The sequence below is a fragment of the Rattus rattus genome, chromosome 11 (genome assembly GCF_011064425.1).
Source record: "Rattus rattus isolate New Zealand chromosome 11, Rrattus_CSIRO_v1, whole genome shotgun sequence".
In the NCBI taxonomy this organism is placed as follows: Eukaryota; Metazoa; Chordata; class Mammalia; order Rodentia; family Muridae; genus Rattus; species Rattus rattus.
In genome coordinates, this window is record NC_046164.1 from 57,482,478 (window position 1) to 57,503,455 (window position 20,978).

The 20,978-nt window shown below is 38.6% G+C and overlaps 1 protein-coding gene across 1 annotated transcript in view; it reads left to right on the forward strand.

The window, feature by feature from the left end:
* Positions 1-5,070: 5,070 nt before the first annotated feature.
* Kcnip4 (potassium voltage-gated channel interacting protein 4) overlaps positions 5,071-20,978 on the forward strand; it is a 95,964-nt gene continuing 80,056 nt past the window's right edge. Inside the window, exon 1 of the mRNA XM_032915860.1 lies at positions 5,071-5,255. Within this exon, the coding sequence (XP_032771751.1) occupies positions 5,154-5,255 (102 nt within the window). The 5' untranslated portion in view covers positions 5,071-5,153. The remainder of the gene's footprint in view (positions 5,256-20,978) is intronic.

Consider the following 20,978-nt stretch of genomic DNA (forward strand, 5'->3'; position numbering starts at 1 on the left):
CTAAGAACACAACACAAATCAAACCACTTGTGCCACCTTGTGAAGCGACTTTTCCTGCATCATCTATGCACTTTGTTTCCATTTGTTGGAGTTTCCCTTTAAATCTGAGGCTACAGTCAGTGTGTCAGTACATGCCTAGCATCCTTTTCTGGGCACTTCCATAGCTTCCCACTACATAATGTTAACATACTACTTCCTTTCATAAGAGTTTTAATCCTTTTCTTTATTTTTAAGAATGGTATGTATTTACATGATAAAGTATGATATCCATTCTTCATTTCTTCTCTCAAATATCCCCAAACTCACCATTAACATGACCCCTCCCAACCTTACATTGCTTTTCTTTTATGACCTACAAAGCCAGCTACAGCTACCCATATTGTATAAATGTGATTCCATGTACTGAAGCATGAGAAACCTACCTGTGGACTCATGCTCAAGAAGTAATGATTGTCCATTCCACAGATAAATACCAGTGCTAATAGATCCTTGGTAAGGGATTAGGCCTGGATTCGCTCTGCGTATGTGAGAGTTTTGTCTGGCTGTATCTGTATTGGTCTTATAAAGACAACCACAGTTGTTATGAGTTCAGGACTGCATTAACCATGCTGTATTTAGAAGACATTTTCCAGAGCACTTCTCTGCTTCCTCTGGCTTTCATATTCTTTCTGCCCCATTTATCAATAGTGTTTATGGAGCTTTATGGAAGTAGAATACAGGTGATAAGGATTTATTTATTTTTTTTTATTTTGGTAATTTGACTACATGTACGTCTGTTTGAGGGAGTCTGACAGCTGTCATGTGGGTGCTGGGAATTGAACCCAGGTCCTCTGGTAGAACAGTCAGTGCTCTTAACTGCTGAGCCATCTCTCTAGTCCTGATAAAGATGTTTTATAGAGAGCCAAATACTCAGTCTCTTATTCTCGACACGTTAGCCAGTCGTGTGTTTCTCCATTGCCCATCCTTGGCAAAAAGAAGCTTCTCTAGCCAAAGTTGAGAGCAGCCCAGTGCCTAGGGGGATAAACATAAATGTTCTGAAGGCAATTTAATAACAAAGTAATTTATAAAAATAACAATAACAAGTTTTACCCTACTGTCTATGGTCTCCAAAAATTGCTGATTTCAACCAAGATTACAACTGTAGGCATGAAATTCTGCCCTGCAGAGTAGATTTAAAATCTAATAAGAAAGAAACTTCTTTCCCTTTAACAACATGCAGGTATTGTAGCAGTGTGCATGTCTTGCCTGGTAGGTCAGTATTGCAACGTTTGGGGTCCAGTGTTAGGTAAGATCATTGATGTCTTTCCTCCTCAGCACCCTAAGTAACACCCCATGCTGTTGTGAAAGCACACTACCAGTGAGGACACTTTCGATCAATTTCAGATTGTTTTTTTGTCCTGTAGCCTGGAGCTTACCAAGTTTATCATTATGGCTAATAAAAAACAATGACACAAGCCTGTGTTGTCTTAGAGATCCCTGGAGCCTCCCTGTCAATGATTCATATGGAGGTATCCCATGCCTTGCACTGGGCATCTAATTTAGTAACCCATGTCTTTTGGGAGGGACACTGTCCACACATATGAGATAAATCAGTTCAATTGTTTTTTTCCAGTTGTATTTTGAAATTACTAATGTTTTCATAAGCCTCTGTCAGAGACTTTGAGTGTTATTTAAGCCATCCATACCCTTCATTTTTCCCATTTCTTTGTCCCCACTCCCTCTTAAATCTTTAGCCTTCAGTATTCCATAATCATCTTTCACTTTACATGTGTTCTATTATCCCTTCAGTAATTTTTTTCACTGGTAGTGACTAGTAGGCTTTCATGTGGCTTTTTCTATCTTCTTCTATTGGACTAGATTCTCCTTTATCCCCTGATTTTCTCCATATCCCCACATTATTTCCTGTTTAAACCCTTCTGTCCTTAGTATCTCACATCACTACTTTTATTGTTCTTATAACCTACGCTCCCCTCTCAACCAGCAAGCCCTCATCAGAGGCCTGTTTCTAGTTCCCTAGCTTCCATTTGTGATCAAAATTAAATACAGAAAAAAAATGATTTAAAGCTGAAACTACATATTAGAAAGAATAGAGGGCATTTGTCCTTTTTGAATTACCTAACAGTATTTCTTTTATTGAGTTACATCCATTCAATTACAATTACAAATTATCATTTTTATTAGAGCTGAGAAATATTCCATTGTGCATATGTACCACATTTTTCATATCCATTTATCTATTTATGGATATCTAGGCTGATTCTGTTTTCTAGCTGTTTTAAGTAGAGTCTAAATGAATGTTGATATACAAGTGTCTCTCCAGTAGGATATAAAGTCCATTGGATACATGTCTAGAAGTCATATACCTGTATTTTAGAATAGTCCATTTTCTTCTTACTACTAAACTTTTTAAGAGTTACTCATTTTATTATATGTTCTTGAGTGTCATGTATGCATGTATGTGTATGCACCACATGCATGCGTTGTGCCTGTAGAGATCATAAGAGGACATCTGATCCCGAGAACTAAAGTTATAGATGGTTGTGAATCTCTAAGTGGGTGGTGGATTTTCTGCAAGAGCAACAAGAGCTTTATAACCAAGAAGCTACCTATCTCCTTATATGATAGTTTTTTTTTTTAAAGAATGTCCAGATTAACTTCCAAAGCATATGTACTAGATAACATCCTCACCAACAGTGTATAGGCATGCCCTTTCTGGGCCTAGAAAGATGATCCTTGTAGTGAAAATATGTGCTGTTGTTATGGAGGGTCCAGTTTTGATTCCCAGGACCTACATGGTGTCTTACAGCTGTCCATAACTCCTGTTTCAGGGGATACTCTGCAGCCATGCAGGCACCAGACATACATGTGGTATACCATAAATAAATCATTAAAAGAAAAGAGGCCCTGTTTTGTCATATCCATGCCAAAAGTAATAGTCTTTGGTAATCCTGAGATGGTCATTCAGGTTGGGGTAAGATAGAGTCTTAAAGTAGTTTCCTTTTTCATTTCACTGATGTCTGAGGATGCTCAACACTGTTTTAATTGTTTTCTAGCTATTTGAGTTCTTCTTTTAAGACTTTCTGTTCCATACCATTGCCTATATTTTAGAGTAATTTTATGTTCTTAATGTTTATGTGGTGCTATTCATTTATTTGTATATTCCTGACACTTAGCCTCTGTCATATTAATAGCAAAATTTTTCTCACATTCTGTGAGCCATCTCTTGATTCATTTTTCAGTTTCTTTTGCCATACACATTTTGTTACTTGGGATGCCACTGTTGATTTGTGGTCTTAGTTTCTATGTCTACAACTTGAAATTTGATAAATAAATAAAAAGATGGTATTCCCACTAACATCTGTAACAAAGCAAAGGTGTATACTTTCTCCACTCCTATTCAACACGGTGCTTGAAATCTCAGCTAGAGTCTTAAAGAAGAGGAGAAAATAAAAATAAATAACACAAATAGGAAAAGAAGAAATCAAAGTATCCCTATTTGTAGATATGTTCTATAAGAAAAAAGACTCCAGTAAAAGCAAAAATGCCCTTTGTGGATAATAAATACCTCCAACAAGTGGCAGAATAAAAAATGACACAGAAATCAGCCACCTTCCTATAAATCAATCACAAACAAACTGAATTCTAAATCAGGCAAATAATCTCATTCATGGTAGCCACAAAAAGTAAATTACCTGGGAATTAGGATTTTTTTCATCTTGTGTCATTTATTTTGACAAGCCCAGCCATTGCACACATTAGACCCTTTGGTCTTTTTGGTTTCCTGCAAAAGTCTTGAGAGAAAGAGTTAGGAGGTGTTTGGATTCAGTTTCTCCTGACCCTCTACTCACCGTTGAGAGCGCTACTCCTAGTACCCACAGTAGAAGGTTGGAGATTTAGTGCCACAGATGGTACATCTCCATAGCAACAGCTGCATATCTGTACATTTCTAATTGACCTGTGGGGCTTCAGTTGCAGGACCCGCAGGTATGGGATGTGAGGAATTGTGCAGTCCTTGTTCTATTTAGCCTCACTCTTTTTCAACCTGCAATCTGTAGCCGATGAGTAAGCTTTCCTGCTGAATTCTTGTGAGGAGTAGATGAGCTTTAACAAAGAATATTCACAAACGGATCCCTGCCCCCCACTCTTTACTGTAAAGATACTGGATTAAGGAGTGCTATCCTTTGAGGCACAATTCTTTCAGACGAACAGGCTAAATATACACACAGTATTAGATGTTGCTTGAGGGCAGAACATTTCCTCTTGACAAATCTTTGGGCTATATTGTGTTATTGAAAGTCAAATAGGTTTTGCAAGTTCTGAAAATTGATATATTAAAAAAGAAGATATATTACATTATTGTATTCCAAAATTGCATTAAAGTTTATATAAATTCCCAGTCATATTGGTTCAAAAATTTTTTTACACAGAGCATCTTTGATAAATTACACTGTATATATAGTCACAGAGTAAGATATACTGGTAAAATAGCACTCATCTAAACTGTATTCACTGCACGCCACACTACAGACTATTTACAAGTACCTCAAGGCTGCAGTCCTTGAGGACTACAAGTCCTTGGCAAACTACAGAAGGCCGGTGTTTGGCTAATCTAGCTAACTTTTGTTACTTTGTCTCCTTCAGTACCTGGTCTGAGCATTTCGTTTGTAGAGCCTGGAAAAAACCAACAAATAAATGAACAAACAAATAAAAAAAACTGCGCTTAAGTTGAATAAAGTCCTCAGAAAGTTCAGCAGAATCGCATGTAGTTGTGCACGATACATTAAATGATGGGGATTTTTATACAATTCTGTATTTAAAACTAGTGTTTGATGTACAAACACATGTTTTAGTTCATTATCTTTATATATTTCAAGCTCTTCTGCATAAATGCTAGAATTATAAAAATTGCACTGATCAATGGCTGCTTACGGAGAATCATGCAGCGATGTCTAAGTTTAATCTTGTGAAATCTGAGGAAAGAAGACTGTTTCTTTCAGTGTGAGGATCCTTCCTGGGGGGACAAGTCACTGAAATCTAGAAGTGTTTTTTGCCCTGTTTTTCTGCGTTGCTCATTCCGAGTTTCAGGGAGCAACAATTATGCTCAAGTCTCTCTCTGGTTTTCCTCTGCAGACAGCGTGGAAGATGAACTGGAGATGGCCACTGTCAGGCATCGGCCTGAAGCCCTGGAGCTGCTGGAGGCCCAGAGCAAATTCACCAAGAAAGAGCTTCAGATCCTTTACAGAGGATTCAAGAATGTAAGGACGTTCTTTTTAACCTCGCTTTTACCCAGTTTTCAGAGGAACACAAAAATGCATAAGGGAGGGGGGCAGGGGCACACTATCCTGTGAGAGTCCAAAGCCTGTGCACCCCGTTTCTCATCTCTCTTAGATCTGAATACAGTCCATACCCACTGGGACTTTGACTGACTCTGACAACCCAGTGCTGGGAGAATCAAATAGACCGTTAGACAAGATGGATCGTGAAAGGGTTTTCTTAATTAAATTCTTTTGTTGAGACTTATTTTTTTAAACTAGTGTGTGATTATAAAATGTTATTTTGGGGCCACAGACATCTCAAACACACTGAGGATGCCTGTAAATGGCAAAGGCAGAGTTCAGCTCCAGGCTGTCTAGTTTCAGAGTCCATGCAAGAAATGGCTAAAAGAGAAGCCACAAAGCACTAAGAGTCACCTGGAATCCAAACAAGGCTCAGGGCCTTATCCTGGTCAAACGAAACATCAGGAAATCACATCCAATGAAAGGATAATCCCAGGACCAGAATGAACTTGGGGAAACAACTGTGAGGAAAGGACCTGGTTTTCCTTTATGTTATGTCTCTCATCCCCCTCCTTTTCTCTTTGTGTGTGTGTGTGGGGGTGCATTTGTGTATCTGTGTGCCACATGAGCACCAGAGGTCAAGCTTCTTTTTCTTTACTTAGTTGCTACCCACCTTGTTTCCTGAGACATGATGTAACTTGTCTAGAGCTTACCAAGTAGGCTAGGCTCCTGGTCAGCAAGCTCAGATCTTCTAGAGTCACGTCCCACCATGTTGGGATTACAGACATGGTTCAAGGCACTACCGTTTCCCACATAAACTCAAGTTCTCAAGGTTTTAAGACAAGCAACTTACTGACTCAACTATCTTTCCAGCCCACCAAGCCACAAACCTCTCCCCACTACCTACTCTACTGTTGTGTGTGTGTGTGTGTGTGTGTGTGTGTGTGTGTGTGTGTGTGTGTGTGTGTGAAAGAGAGAGAGAGGGAGGGAGGGAAGGAGAGAGAGAGACAGAGACAGAGAGAGACAGAGAGAGAGAGAGACAGAGAGAGACAGAGAGAAAGACAGACAGACAGAGATGAGTCGGTGGCCCTATCTTTCAATTTCATGTCTTGTTTATATTCTTTTGGAAAGAAAGGATATGAAATCGTAGATGGAATTTGACAATCAATGGTAAATAGCCTGTGCAAATAAGCCAGTATCTGCTATTTATAAATCCTGTTGGGGCAGCCTGAATATAAGTCTCTACACAAGGACTAGTACTTTGGAAAATTAGATCTCCTCTGTCTTCTCCAGTGTTTTGAAGTCAAATCAGGATTCGTCAAATAAATGACTATCCATTTTTCTTTGATTACTTCTTTGTCTGTGGTAGTGGCCTATACTCACATTGATGAATAATGCATTCACATTGATGTTGACCAAGAATGCTCTCAATGTTAAGGGAAAAAATACCCAGTGCTTGACTTATAGATCGGTGCCTATTAATTATTTTCATTTCTGGTACTAAGAAAATGACTGTGTTTTAGTACTTGAAGAAGACAATACTGTCAGTCAATTCAGACCTCAGCGGCCCATGGGTTGTCACAGAGCATGGTTGTCTCTTATGCTGATGTGCATGTGACCTCTTTCCAGATGTATCATCAAGGGAAGTGATAGCATGGGTCCTTGATAGGATCAGGCTAAGGACCAGTGAGTGTCTCAAAAGCCAGAGAAAGCATGGTCTCCCTTTGAAGAGTTCATGGTCTGAGCAGAGTGTCCAAGCTTACTGTTGTAAGTCCATTTAGCATAGCTTCCTTTAAATCATTCTTTATACATCCAACTGCACATCAGCCCAATAATGTGATCTACTGCGCACCTACATCAAAGGAAGTTGCTACGGGTGTTTGGTTTTGTTTCTTTCTATTATTTTATTTTTAGGTTTTCTAGTTGGGATATAGAATAGTAAGTTTCATTATTGCATCTGCGTACAAGAAAAAAGTACCTATCTGGGCTTAGTATACTTTCCTTAAGATAATAATATCCAATTCTAACCATTTTTCCATGAATGTTATTTCACCTCTTAATGTCTACAAAATTCTGTTGCATATACATACATTCTCCTTATCCATTTGCCTATTGATGGACAACTGCTTCCATTCCCTGAGTATTATAAATTGTATATCAGTAACCATAGGTATTTAAGTATCTCTGGGTTGACTAGGAGTTCCTTAGAGATATACCCAGGAATATTTCTGTTTAGGCCATATGGTAGCTCTTTCAGTGAATTTTTTTCAGAAACCTCAATCCATCATGACTTTCAAAAGAACTGAAGAAGTTTATGCTTGAATCAACAATGAGTAAGAGTTATTTTTTCCCTCACGATCTTACCTATGTTTGTTATTAGCTGTTTTCTTGATGCTAGACATTGTGAATGAGATGATGTAGACTATCAAAGTTCTAATCTTTACTTTACTTGTGGCTGAGGAAGCAGAAAACATTTCATACATTTGTTGTTTGTGATTATTCTATGAGCTGCCTATTTCATTCACTGGACCATTTATGGTTGAAAAGATTTGATGTTTCCTGCACTGAATTTTTTGTATTTTTTACATCTTGTAGATTTAGCTCTTTTCTGGTACGTAGTTTGTCTTATTCTGTGATTTACCTTTTTATTCTGCTGGTGGCTTGCCTTGATGGATAAAAATTTTTTATTTAACATAATATTCTACCCCCTCTCTCTGTGATATTTTATCATTTATGTGATGTGTCATAAGTGTGCTTGACCACCAGGTAGTTCTTCAGTAACAAGGTCTTGGGGAAAAGAGCCCAGGGCATCAGAAATGAAGACAACAGAACTAAGTCATCTGGAAGTTAACCAATGCTCTACAAGGAGAATGTAGAATACCTCAATGTCTTCATAGACCAAGTACACATCAGTCTTGAAACTGATAATTATACCCCTTATAACCCCTTAGGGTAGGTAAAAGGGTTTCCAGGATCCAAAGCTGCAGATCTCCCAAGGCTTTATCCCTAGGCTATTACTTGACTCTGTAAGGCACATTCCTTGTTTCTTCTCTGTAAGTCAGGACCTCCAGGAAAATCTTCCAAGGCCCTGGCCCCAGGCTAGTACTTAATTCTGTCAAGCATGTTCCTGGTTTGAAAAAGGATCTATAGTCTTTCTTAATACAGAACGGCCTCAGTGAAAGCCTTATAGCAGCCTTGCTCCCAAAAGGAAGGTTATGTTGGGCACACAGTATCTAGTATTTCACTCTATGATCTCTGGCTACATTGTTCATGGCTTGTAGTGAATTAGAGCATTGTACTGAAGAAGAATTAGAGCCAAGCTTCCCACTTTATGTCAGGCAGGAAGCAGTGAGAAGTAGGCAGGGACAAGCAGAAAATAGCCCTTAAAAGCAGTTTCCCCTTCAGCCCTACCTCTGCTGGTAGTCCATTCAGGATAGGTTCCTCAATAGATTAATGCAGCACATTTGTGATCCAACCACATCTGAGTAGTAGTAGTAGTAGTAGTAGTAGTAGTAGTAGTAGTAGTAGTAGTAGTAGCAGTAGTAGTCGTAGTAGCAGCAGCAGCAGCAACAGTAATAGTAGCATTCAATACATAATTCTCAGGGCAAGACTTTATATCCAAACCAAAATACCACATAGCTATGAAGATTTGGCTAAGCAGGTAAGAAATCTCTTAGTTATCCCTTGCTCTAGATGTATCTCAGAGAGAAGTGACTTCAATGACAGTAGAAAACACTGATTGCAACCTGTAGTTGGGAAGAGTGTAAAAACTGTCAAGCCCTAGACAAAAGCCAGTACCAGAACAGGTTGTTCACAGAATACAACTTTAGATACGTCCACCTTGAAATTATAGAAACATGTCAGCCTTTTTCTTAGATACGTCATAATAAACCTTTTAAAAACAATGGATGGTTCATTATATCTAAAATGGTTATGTACAAAGGATTCCCCAGTCTACCCTAGCATCCCTGGGTGCCTTGGCTGCTGCTATGTTTCTAGTCTCTTGGTATCTCTGCAGGTCTCTCCATGTGAGATCTGGATGCCTTTCATCCCATTTGCTGTAAATTGGAATCAAGATTACTACCGTCATTAACCTTTGCCGCCAGCAACTCCACAGCGCGTCTCACACAAGTGGCACTTCACAATAAATTGCCTGCCTTTCTTTTATTTATTTATTTTCTCTCTTCTGTGATCTCTTTGTTCCACTTCTGCCCTAAGTCTGTTCCTTTCCCAGCATTATATCCTCGGTCCTGTCTCTGTTTCTTCTCTTTTTCTCTCCGTTCACTTTTTCCTCTCCCTTCCCTCCTTCAATTCTTTTTCTTTTCTTCCTCAGCCTTTCTTATTCAGCAGCTGTCTCTACTCTCTTCATTGTCTTGTCTTTCACATTGGGTGTAAAGTGAGGTTACCTTTCATCAGATCTGAATGTACCCAACACACATTTCAGATACTGCTTTCAAAGGAAGAATGTTGGTTTGCTCAAAATGTAGTAATAGAAAAGTCAAACAACAGTAACCTTTTGATTTTGTGTAATTCTAGTGAAAAGTACAACTGTAACAGATGTGCCCTAAGTCATAGCAAGGCAGATACAGGAGAAGGTCAGAAAGGCTCACAAGTTATGGGATGGCAGCAATCAGAACCAATTTCCATCAGAGAAAGCAAACCAACTACCCTTGCTTCCTGAATATTAATTAAGCCCTCAAGCTCAAAAATCCATTTCCCTGGACACAGTGGGAAGACACATTTTTAATGAAACCTTTAAAACTCTCTACATTTTTGATGGAAAGGATAAACCATCCACCCACATTCAAAATAGTCACCCTTGTCTGAACGTGGCTCAACTTGGTAGTCACCCCTGCACATCAAGTTTAGCATGAACACACATGTTCCCCGAACACATGTTTTCCCACCTGAGTGTTCCTTGTCAGTATACATTGAGAATATAAGTAGAGAACTGGAGAGAGAGAAGGTAGAGAGTTTCTTGCCTTTTCTCTCTGACAGACCAAGTGAGTCTCCACATATTCTTGTTTCCCTTGCCACCTGCTGATTCTTCAAAAGGGAGCCTCTGAGGAAGAAGGAAAGGTCTTGACAGAGCTTGCGACTGCCTTTACTGGGTCATGGAGCCACCTGCCAAGACCCAGCCTGAAAGATTATGACTTAGTAGTTCTGGTGGGACAGAGAGAATATATTTTCATTTCTTATAATTTCACATGTGTTGTTACCGCTGCTCTGGGGTCCTTATTTAAGTGTCATTGCTGTAATCTGGACATCATGCACTTGGGGTCATTCAAACTCAGGGATGTAGTTTAGTTGTTTGGGCAGTTTCTTCAGCCTCAGCTTGTCTTTATAAACTGAACCAATGACTGTGGCACTAAATTTACTTTAGAAGGAAGCACAGGATTAAAGAGAATAATGAAATATGAAGTGCATGTCCACATAGTCAGCTGTTGAATGTTCCATCAAAGTTGGGTGTGCAGTACCCAGGCCTGGTCGCACTCACTCCCAGGAATCTCTTGGGTATTCAACTTCATAAGCATTCATGAGGATGAATGCAGTAGAAAACACACAAAATATTATCTACAGTTTCCGCAGTCTCAAATTTCACTGCATTTGTCCTCATCTGGGGAACTTTAAAATTGACAAATTGTTGGGGACTATGCTTGGCAATTTTGATGTGATTGCATTGGAGGAGCCAGGGCTGGAAGATGAGGATTTGCAGAGCTTTTCGGAATTGTGATACACAGGCAAAACCATGGAAAACTAATCTGGGTTTTTTCTTTTTATCATATAAAAGCATTTCGACCTAATTAGAAGAGTTCGAAAATATCAAATATCAATGATTGCTGTGGTCACACTGGAATCCAACCCAGTTTTCATTGTACGTGTGTGTGTGTGTGTGTGTGTGTGTGTGTGTGTGTGTGTGTGAATATGAGTGTGTGTGTGTGTAGAATTCTTATGACACAAATGTTAAATGTATGTATTTAGTGTCTACATGGGTTGAAGAAACTATCAGATTTTAGTGATTTGAGTATTGTTTATTCTGGGGTTAGGTTATGTTTAGAAACTTTTGCTTGTTTCAAATGTCCAAATTTCTACATTAAAAAATTCATATCGGGCTGGAGAGATGGCTCAGTGGTTAAGAGCACTGACTGCTCTTCCAGAGGTCCTGAGTTCAAATCCCAGCAATCATATGGTGGCTCACAACCATCTGTAATGAGATCCGATGCCCTCTTCTGATGTGTCTGAAGACAGTTACAGTGTACTCATACATAATAAAAAATAAATAAATAATTCTTAAAAAATTCATATCATATGTAACATCCCAAGAGCCATTTTAATCTTAAAATTTCATAGGTTTAAGTTTAAATATTGGCTTGCTCCTTTGGTATTTTCTCTCATTAATTAACAACTTACTGGTCCCCTTTCCTGATTTTTGGGGTGTTTTTTACTGGATATTTTTATTTATGTTTCAAATATTATTCCCTTTCCTGGTTTCCCATCCATAAGCACACTATCTCATCCTCCTCCCCCTTCTTCTATAAGAGTGTTCCCCCTCTCCAACCACCCATCCTTCCCACATCTCTGCCCTGACATTTCCCTACACTGGGGGAGGGATTCTAGCCTTGGCAGGACCAAGGGCTTCTCCTCCCATTGGTGGCCAACAAGGCCATCCTCTGCTACATATGTAGCTGGAGCCATGGATCTGTCTATGTGTATTCTTTGGGTAGTGGTTTAGTCCCTGGGCGCTCTGGTTGATTGGTATTGTGGTTCTTATGGGGTTGCAAGATGCTTCAGCTCACTCAATCCTTTCTCTAACTCCCCAAATGGGAACCCTGTTCTCAGGTCAATGGTTTGCTGCTAACATTTGCCTCTTTATTTGCCATGCTTTGGCTGAGTCTCTCTGGAGACAGCTATATCAGGCTCCTGTCAGCATGTACTTCTTGGCTTCATCAATATTATCTAAGTTTAGTGGCTGTATATATATATATATATATATATATATATATATATATATATATATATATATATATATATATATGTTGAATCCCCAAGTGGGACAGGCTCTGAATGGTCATTCTCTGCTCCAAACTTTGTTTCCACATATCCTCCAATGAATATTTTTTTGTTCCCCCTTTTAAGACAGACTGAAGCATCCGAACTTTGGTCATTCTTCTTCTTGACCTTCATGTGGTCTGTGAGTTGTATCTTGGGTATTCTGAGCTTTTGAGCTAATATCCATTTATCAGTGAGTGCATACTAAGTGTGTGTGTGTGTGTGTGTGTGTATGTGTGGTTTTTTTGGTTGTTGTTGATGCTTTTTGAGTTTTTCTGTTGTTGTTGTTGCTATTGTTGTTGTTTTGTGATTGGGTTACCTCACTGAGGATATTTTCTAGTTCCATCTATTTGCCTATGAATTTCATGCAGTCATTGTTTTTGATAGCTGAGTAATATTCCATTGTGTAGATGTACTACATTTTCTGTATCTATTTCTCTGTTGAAGGGCATCTGGGTTCTTTCCAGCTTCTGTCTATTATAAATAAGGCTGCTATGAACATAGTGGATCATTTTTCTTTGTTGTATGTTGGAGCATCATTTGGGTATATGCCCAGGAGTGGTATAGCTGGGTTCTCAGGTAGTGGAAGGTCTAATTTTCTGAGGAACCTCCAGACTAATTTCTAAAGAGGTTGTACCAATTTGCAATTCCACCAACAATGGAGGAGTGCTCCTCTTTCTCCACATCCTTCCCACCATCTGTTGTCACCTGAGTCTTTGATCTTGGTCATTCTGACTGGTAAGAGGTAGAATCTCAGGATTGTTTTGATTTGTATTTCCCTGATGATTAAGAATGTTGAAGATTTCTTAAGGTACTTCTCAGCCATTTGATATTCCTCAGCTAAGAATTCTTTGTTTAGCTCTGTACCTCATTTTTAACAGGGCTTTTGGCTGTCTGGAGTCTAATTTCCTGAGTTCTTTGTATATATTGGATAATATCCCTCTATCAAATGTAGGATTGGTAAAGATCTTTTCCCAATCTGTTGGTTGCCGTTTTGTCCTATTGACAGTGTCCTTTGACTTACAGAAGTACTAAAATTTTATGAGGTCCCATTTGTTAATTCTTGATTTTAAAGGACAAGCCACTGATATTCTGTTCAGGAAAATATACCCTGTGCCCATGTGTTTGAGACGCTTCCCCACTTTTTCTTCTATTAGTTTGAGTGTATCTGGTTTTATGTGGCGGTCCTTGATCCACTTGGACTTGAGCTTTGTACAGGGCAATAAGAATGGGTTGATTTTCATTCTTCTACATGCTGACCTCCAGTTGAACCAGCACCATTTGTTGAAAATGCTCTTTTTTTCCCACTGAATGGTTTTAGCTCCTTTGTCAAAGATCAAGTAACTATATGTGTGTGGGTTCATTTCTGGGTCTTCAATTCTATTCCATTGATCTATCTGTTGTCCTGGTATCAATACAATATAGTTTTTATCACTATTTCTCTGTAATACAGCTTGAGGTCAGGGATGGTGATTTCCCCAGAAATTCTTTTATTGTTGAAGATAGTTTTCACTATCCTTGGTTTTCTGTTATTCCAAATGAATTTAGTCTGTCCGTGAATTATAGCATGATTATCATTGACTTAACAGCTAAGATACATTTATAAGTGAGTACATACCATGTTTGTCTTTTTGGGTCCGGGTTACCTCATGCAGGATGAAGTTTTCTGAATCCATCAATCTGCCTGGAAATGTCATGATGTCATTTTTTAACAGCTGAGTTTCCTGTTTTTAAGAGCATAGGAAGAGATCAGAACATAGAGGTCAGCCTCCCTCTTGGATCCTTGCTTACTTCCTTTCCTTCAAATGCTTTGAAATCTAATAAGTCAAAATATCCAGTAGATTCAAATATATTTTAAGGCATCACTTTAACATCATTTAATATATTTTTACTTAAAATTATTGCATTAATATGTTTTAGTGAAAAACATAAAATATTTGCATTGTATTTGATGCATAATTGATTCTAATTGATGCAAAACAATTGCAACTTATTTTGAGGTTTCGAAGCACATCATTTATCCTGCCAGTTTTGAGCCTCAGGAGTCCAGCAACTACTTACCCCTGCCCTCTGATAAGAATCTTTCAAGGCCACAGGACTGCAACATTTGGTTTGCATTTCTTTCTGTATCATGGGACTATTTCCAAGTTCCATGGTTGCTGGCTAAATTTCACTCTCTCATGGTTGTAACTTAAGAGCTCAGTCTCTTGTTATTTATCATTTAAGGCCACTCAGTTTCTAACAGTTTCTTTCCTCCCTTGCCAAATGCCCCCTTCATAGGCTCGTGTCTACCCTGTCAGATCACTCCGTAAGGTCCAGCAAAGGATAGATGTTTGACCCTAAAATACAGTTGTATATAACATATCAGAGTCTTGATGAATAATGTATCATACTCTCACATTTGTGTCCTTCTGGAACCAGCATGAGAAAACTCAAAAAGATGTTCCTTGGTGGCCTCACAGATCACACAACGTCCCATGTCAGTGGGATTCGTGAGTGAGCAGGAGCAGCAGCACCTGTTGTGCAAAGTCCTGATTTTGGTCTGGAGTCACATCAAATGCAGCCCCAAGGCTCCCCGCTTGCCTGTAATTCAAATATCTCCTCAGGGAGGTCATCAAAGACAGCCATCTTTGTTTGCCTGTTTGTTTTTATGATCACTACAAGAGTTTTATTAGATATTGTGGCCAAAGGGTCCAATGTGACTGACCTGAGAGTTTGTTATGTACCCTATGCCTACACTAAGTTCTTCCTGATTCCTGCACTAAGACATTTAAAATAGATGAAGGGAAATTATAGGGCTCTATGTTTTTGAAAAAGTGCATTTGCATGAAAAGCAATGAAGTCTCAATTATGGCATGACAGAGGGAAAGGGAGGGGAACAGAAGAATGAAGAGGAAGACACAGCAGTGAGGATAGAGACACACACTGCTGACTGAAGAAGGTAATTGGTCTTCTGTCATGACTCTTCTGTTATTCTTGAGGAAAACCTCCATAGGCTGATTGTGCAACCTTCAGAAAGTCATTTCTCCCAGTTGCTTCTGTCTTCCTATCATCACGTTAATGATTACAATGTTCTCTTCCAACCATCAGAGGATGTGCGTATAATTGGTTTCATTCATCTCTTGAAAAACTTAGAAGTTAAAGCTAGTGTTACTCAGGTAAGTTAGTAGTTATGTATAAGAAAAGCACACTTAAAATGTTATTTACAACACCACAGCTGAATTTCTGTCAGACTTCCAAGAAGGAGAGATTCAGGGAGACTATCTTACCAGTATTCTGGGGAGACAGTAAATGGTCCACTATACTATGCATATTATTTTGTAGTATCTACAATCTATGAGCATACGAAACAGAAAAATAGTTAATTCATAGGGTACATGCATTAATAAGACATTTGTATCATGAGAATTACACACACACACACACACACACACACACACACACACACACACACACACACACACACACCAGGTCCTGAGGAGAATATTCATATATAGTGGTCAGTCTATAGGTCTTAGCAGAGTTCATGACTCCTTTCTGATTCCCAAGCATCAGTATAGAACATGTGATATCCTGATCCATATCCTTCTGCAGGCATGGTCAGCCTGTGTTGTGCGATTAGGCTTCTGTATTTGGTGCACTACATTATAGAAGGTTTTTTAATATTTTCTTTCAGAACACTGATGTATTGTGCCTCAGGATGTCAATGTTCAGATGTGTGAGACAATGAATGGGAATACATGTTGCAGAGTGTCTCCAATTTTGAGTTTTTACCATAGACCTTGTAGCATTTCAGTCATTTCTTCATATTGTTCTAAACACACATTGAACACTGTATGGGCTCACCTTGAAATCTTTTTATTTGGGCAGGAATTTTTAATATTCAAGATAGTCTTCAGTATTTATATCCCTCTGGCTTACTTTGTCTTATTTTAAACTAATAAAATGTCATATTAAATATGTGGGAACATATGGGTGAATATAAATAAAAGTACCTAACTTAGCAACATAAATTTGCCATCACACCTTGATCGTGGAAGCCTCTTCTAACTAGATAACTTGCTTAGTTTTATAAATGTATACATTTACACACACACACACACACACACACACACACACACACACACACACGCAAAGAGCATTAAGGAACAAACTAAGAGTTTTGCACATGCTGGACCAGTATTCAATTAGCCAGCTACATCCTCCATCTTGCATATTCTTTTATGTGTACAAACCCTTCCTCTCCCTGCTCTGTGTATGTGTGTGTGACAATTCTTGAATTCTTTCCATATAATCACATTAATAATGTATGTATTGTATAAGTTACCTATTCTTTCTTAACTGTCAGCAATTAATCATAAACATTTCTTTTGATGTTTAAACAACTACAATGACCTGTTCTTAGACATGTTGAGTCTGGCCTGCCAGGTAGTCTAGTGAGTTGACACTCCACTGCCTCAACTTCTCTTGCCTATTTGAAAAATTTCCTTGGGGGTAGCAAGATGGCCATGCTACTGTTCTACTCTACCATTGTTTCAACGTGGAAATTCCTTGGAAATATAGGAACAATCTTTCCCCATATAACTTCTCAGCCTCCCCCATCCACCTCTAAACATGGAAATAAAAGTTGACTTAGGACTATGCTTCATCTGTGTAGACTAGGTTCACTCATGTGGCGCCTGGTTTAAATTTTTTTTTTACTTTTATTACATTTTACAATTCTTTTCCTCCAATCCCCATCTAGTATCAGTAAATGGCCCATTACAATGTGTATATTGTATTATAGAGTCTACAATATATAATAACTCTGAAACAAAGGCCTCTTTCTAAACTCCTAGACTTTCAGAACCTCGCAAACATAATTAATCCCAAGCTTGATCAGTAATCCAGGCTTCTATCCTCTTGGTACCCTTTGTTTTGTTTCCACTACCCTTCCTCCCATATGCTTAGTTGCCACACTGCTATGGTATTTCTGGTTCTGGTCTTGTCTCTCTCTGGACAGTTCTTCCTGGTAAACCCAAAAGAAGTATTCTACAGAACAAATGGGATCCTGTTCATTTGTACTTAAAACCAATTGATTTTCTATTGCTACCAGAAGAGAGATACAATGCTCTTATACCTTACTATCACTTGAATGTGCCCACTAAAATATTTGGGAAAATATCATTCCTTTACTTATTACTAACAGAGCCCAATATTACATCATCAATGGCATTTGGAGGCATGGCCATGGAAATACTGAAGGTTAAGCAAATCTCTCAGGCTGCAGTCATAATCAAAGGAAATTAGACTTACAGGAATAGAAGTAGAAGGTATGATGTCTGTCTTTCCATGTGGATGTGTTTCACAGCCTTGGGAAAATAGAGAATCCTCTTCAACAAGAAGGAACTCACTCAATATGGCTATCTAAACCTTTCCATCTTTAGTGGTTTGGATATGCTTTGCCCATAGGGATTGGTAATGTTAGGAGATGTGGCCTTGTTGGAGGAAGTGTGTCACTGTTGGGTTGGGCTTTGAAGCTCCACCCAGGGTGAAAGAATCAGTTTTCTCCTGGCTGAAGTCAGATCAAGATGCAAAACTCTCAGCTCCTTCTACACCATTCCTGCCTGGGAGCTACCGTGGTCCTGCCTTGATGATAATGGACTGAACCTCTGAACCAGTAAGCCAGTCCCAGTTAAATATTGTCCTTATAAGAGTTGCCTTGGTCATAGTGTCTGTTCACAGCAGTGGAAACTTTAACTTTTCCTCTAGAATCATGAACTAAATAAACATGTATTCTTTTTTTTCTAAATTTTTACTTCTATTGCAAATTTTTAATTCAATATATTCTGAGTATGTGTCCTTCACCCCCAACTTCTCTGAGACTCCATGTCCCTCCCATCTAAACCTACACCTTTTTTACTTTTTATTAGCAAGCAAACAGATATCTGAGGAATAATATTTAAAAATAAAATAAAACAAATCAAAAACAACCAAAGCAGAACAGGACGAAACAAACAGGATAAAAAGAGCCAAGGTGGGAGGAGAAACACACATAGACATTTAGACATACATTCTTGTTTTTCTGCCTGTAGTGTGAGTTGTATCCATGGAGCAAGGCACATACTCACCCCTGCCCTCAAAAAAAAATTGCTTGGAACCTATTGCTAGTAGAAAGCTCGAGCTAGATAGTCCCTGTGCTTCAGTGACCATGGTCACTCAGTGGCTGTTTCTGATTTTTCCCAGACATCTGTGTTGTGCCCTGTTAGCATTGCTGCAGTCATAAGATAGTGCTTGACACCAGTGAGATTCTTCCTCATGGGCCTTAACTTACACTCTCCCTTCTTCAAGCAAACCTACACTCTGTGGCCGCTACACATTTTCCTCTTTAAAGAAAAGTTGTTCCCTGACCTCGACAACCATGTATACACAAATGCATGTGTACCAACATAGAAATTCATCCACGCACATGCATTCATTTCATCTGTATACCTATCATCTATATATCTATTTCTATCTCTATCTAATCTCTCTCTAACTGATCTATATCTAGTCTAATCTATATCATCTACATCTATATCTCTCTATATTGCCCTGAATCTGCTGTAGCTTCAGAATTTCTTTTACCTATATGCCATATTTCAAGAGTTGCAAGAATGAGATGGGCAGAGAAGTGAAGATTCCCACTTATCATTTGTTCTATAGCAGATTCATTAGTACAACTGTCCATGAATTTCAATGCCTTAACATTGTTGATTGATGTTTTATCTCGAGGACTCCTGTAGGTCATTTGGTTACCTAGTAAGAGTTCTGCTCTATAAGTTTACTGAGGACATTTGTTTCCTCTAGTAGTTTTATTCCTGCTTATGGTGCCATCACTTGCTCTCAGGGAATCTACAACTGACTCAAAACTGGAAAGAAAAGAGATCAGGACAGATCAGCTGGGTATTTCATGAGTATACATCCCTTCTGCTTCCAATATGGAGGCTGGAATTTAGGACCTGATTTTATTCAGAACCCCCATGTCAAGAAAGAGTAAAGTTATATAGTCTCCCTCTGTGTGCATGAAGAAAATTAAGTTCTCTTTTCTCCAAAGATGGAAAAATGGTATTGGTGATAAGTATGTCACGAATTCCAAACTTGTACATGGTTTTGATAATTTTGATTATTTGCTAGGCAAAATTAAAGGGTTTAGTAAGGTCTTACTTATGATTATGCTGTTATCATACCAAAGAGGTTCAAAACTTCACAAAGGGAGAGAGCATGTGGAGCAATGTTAAGAGGAAACCCAATACAAGCCTCTGAGAGGCCTTTCTTAGTCACATGAAATATGCTTAGTTCTTGCAGCCATGAGTCACAGTAACACTTGCGAAATGTTGTCTAGCAAGAATGCTCATTAGAAATTCAATACTTAGCATACTCAACTTCTGTAATTCAGGAAGCAAAGCAGGTGTTCAACATAAAGTTTATCCTTTGCACGAACAGTTTTGGCGAATGAACTACTCAGAACTGCTAAAAAAACTTTCAAAATTCAACCTTTCAAACAATAACCAAGGTCAAAATTTATAAGCAGGCCTTTCAGATGACAGTAGTGTCAGTTCTGCTAAGATAATTTTTCAGCACAAAAGTTAGCCTATTACAAAGGAAAAATGTTTAGGGTAACTAGACCCTTGTTCTGGCTATTTTGTATGAAGCCCATCTCCTTGGGCTTCATTTATTGTACTATATAAAACTATAGGAACAATACTTCACATATTCTTTGCAGAGAAAGTGAATATGAGGCATAGAACACATACTGCCTGTCATAACGACACTCAAACTGTGACTGCTATTACTATTACTCTATTATCCTCATTGTCATGAGCGCCAATGTTTCTACTCTGCTACTCTAAATGCCATCTCTCTCTAAAAACTCTTCCTAGAGGAGTTTTTGCTTCACACTCGAATTTTGATTTATGTTTTATAGGACTACTCATACCTCATAAAATATTACAAGAGACACCTCACTTTACCTAAAGACAAATGTAGACATTTAGTACTCTGTTGTGGTGGCTTTCATGCTACCTTTTGAATTCCTAAAAGAAACTAGTATAACTTTCTTATAATTATTCTTTCTCTGGGATTTAAAAGACAAAGGGTGGGGGGGGGACAGGAAGGCTCAGCAGGAAAAGTCCCATGCTACACAAGGTTAGTGACTTAAGCTCCTTCTGTGGATCTTGTGCAAAAGCAGATAAATGACTCTACAATGGTGTTCTCTAATCTCCACACTCTAGGGTATGGATGCCCAAATACCCATCATGCATCATGCCTATGCACAGGCACACACACACACACACACACACACACACACACACACACACACACACACACGCGCGCGCGCGCGCGCGCCATAAATAATTTTTAATCAAAAGATATAACCTAATTTTTGATGTTCTGAATCTATAATGAAACATAGCAGGGGATATAAGTATTCTCTAAGAAAATTAAAGACAAACATTGTATAAAGCAAAAATCACCAGAAACACTTCTAAAGATGCTAAGCTAAGTCATTCCTCAGAAACATCCTGTAAGATAGTGTTTTAATTTTTAAGCTGTAAGTCACAGCTTCTTTGGGTCAGATTAATGCCTAGTTTTGCTCTCCTGAGACTTTTAAAGACATGAGTTCCTCCTTTT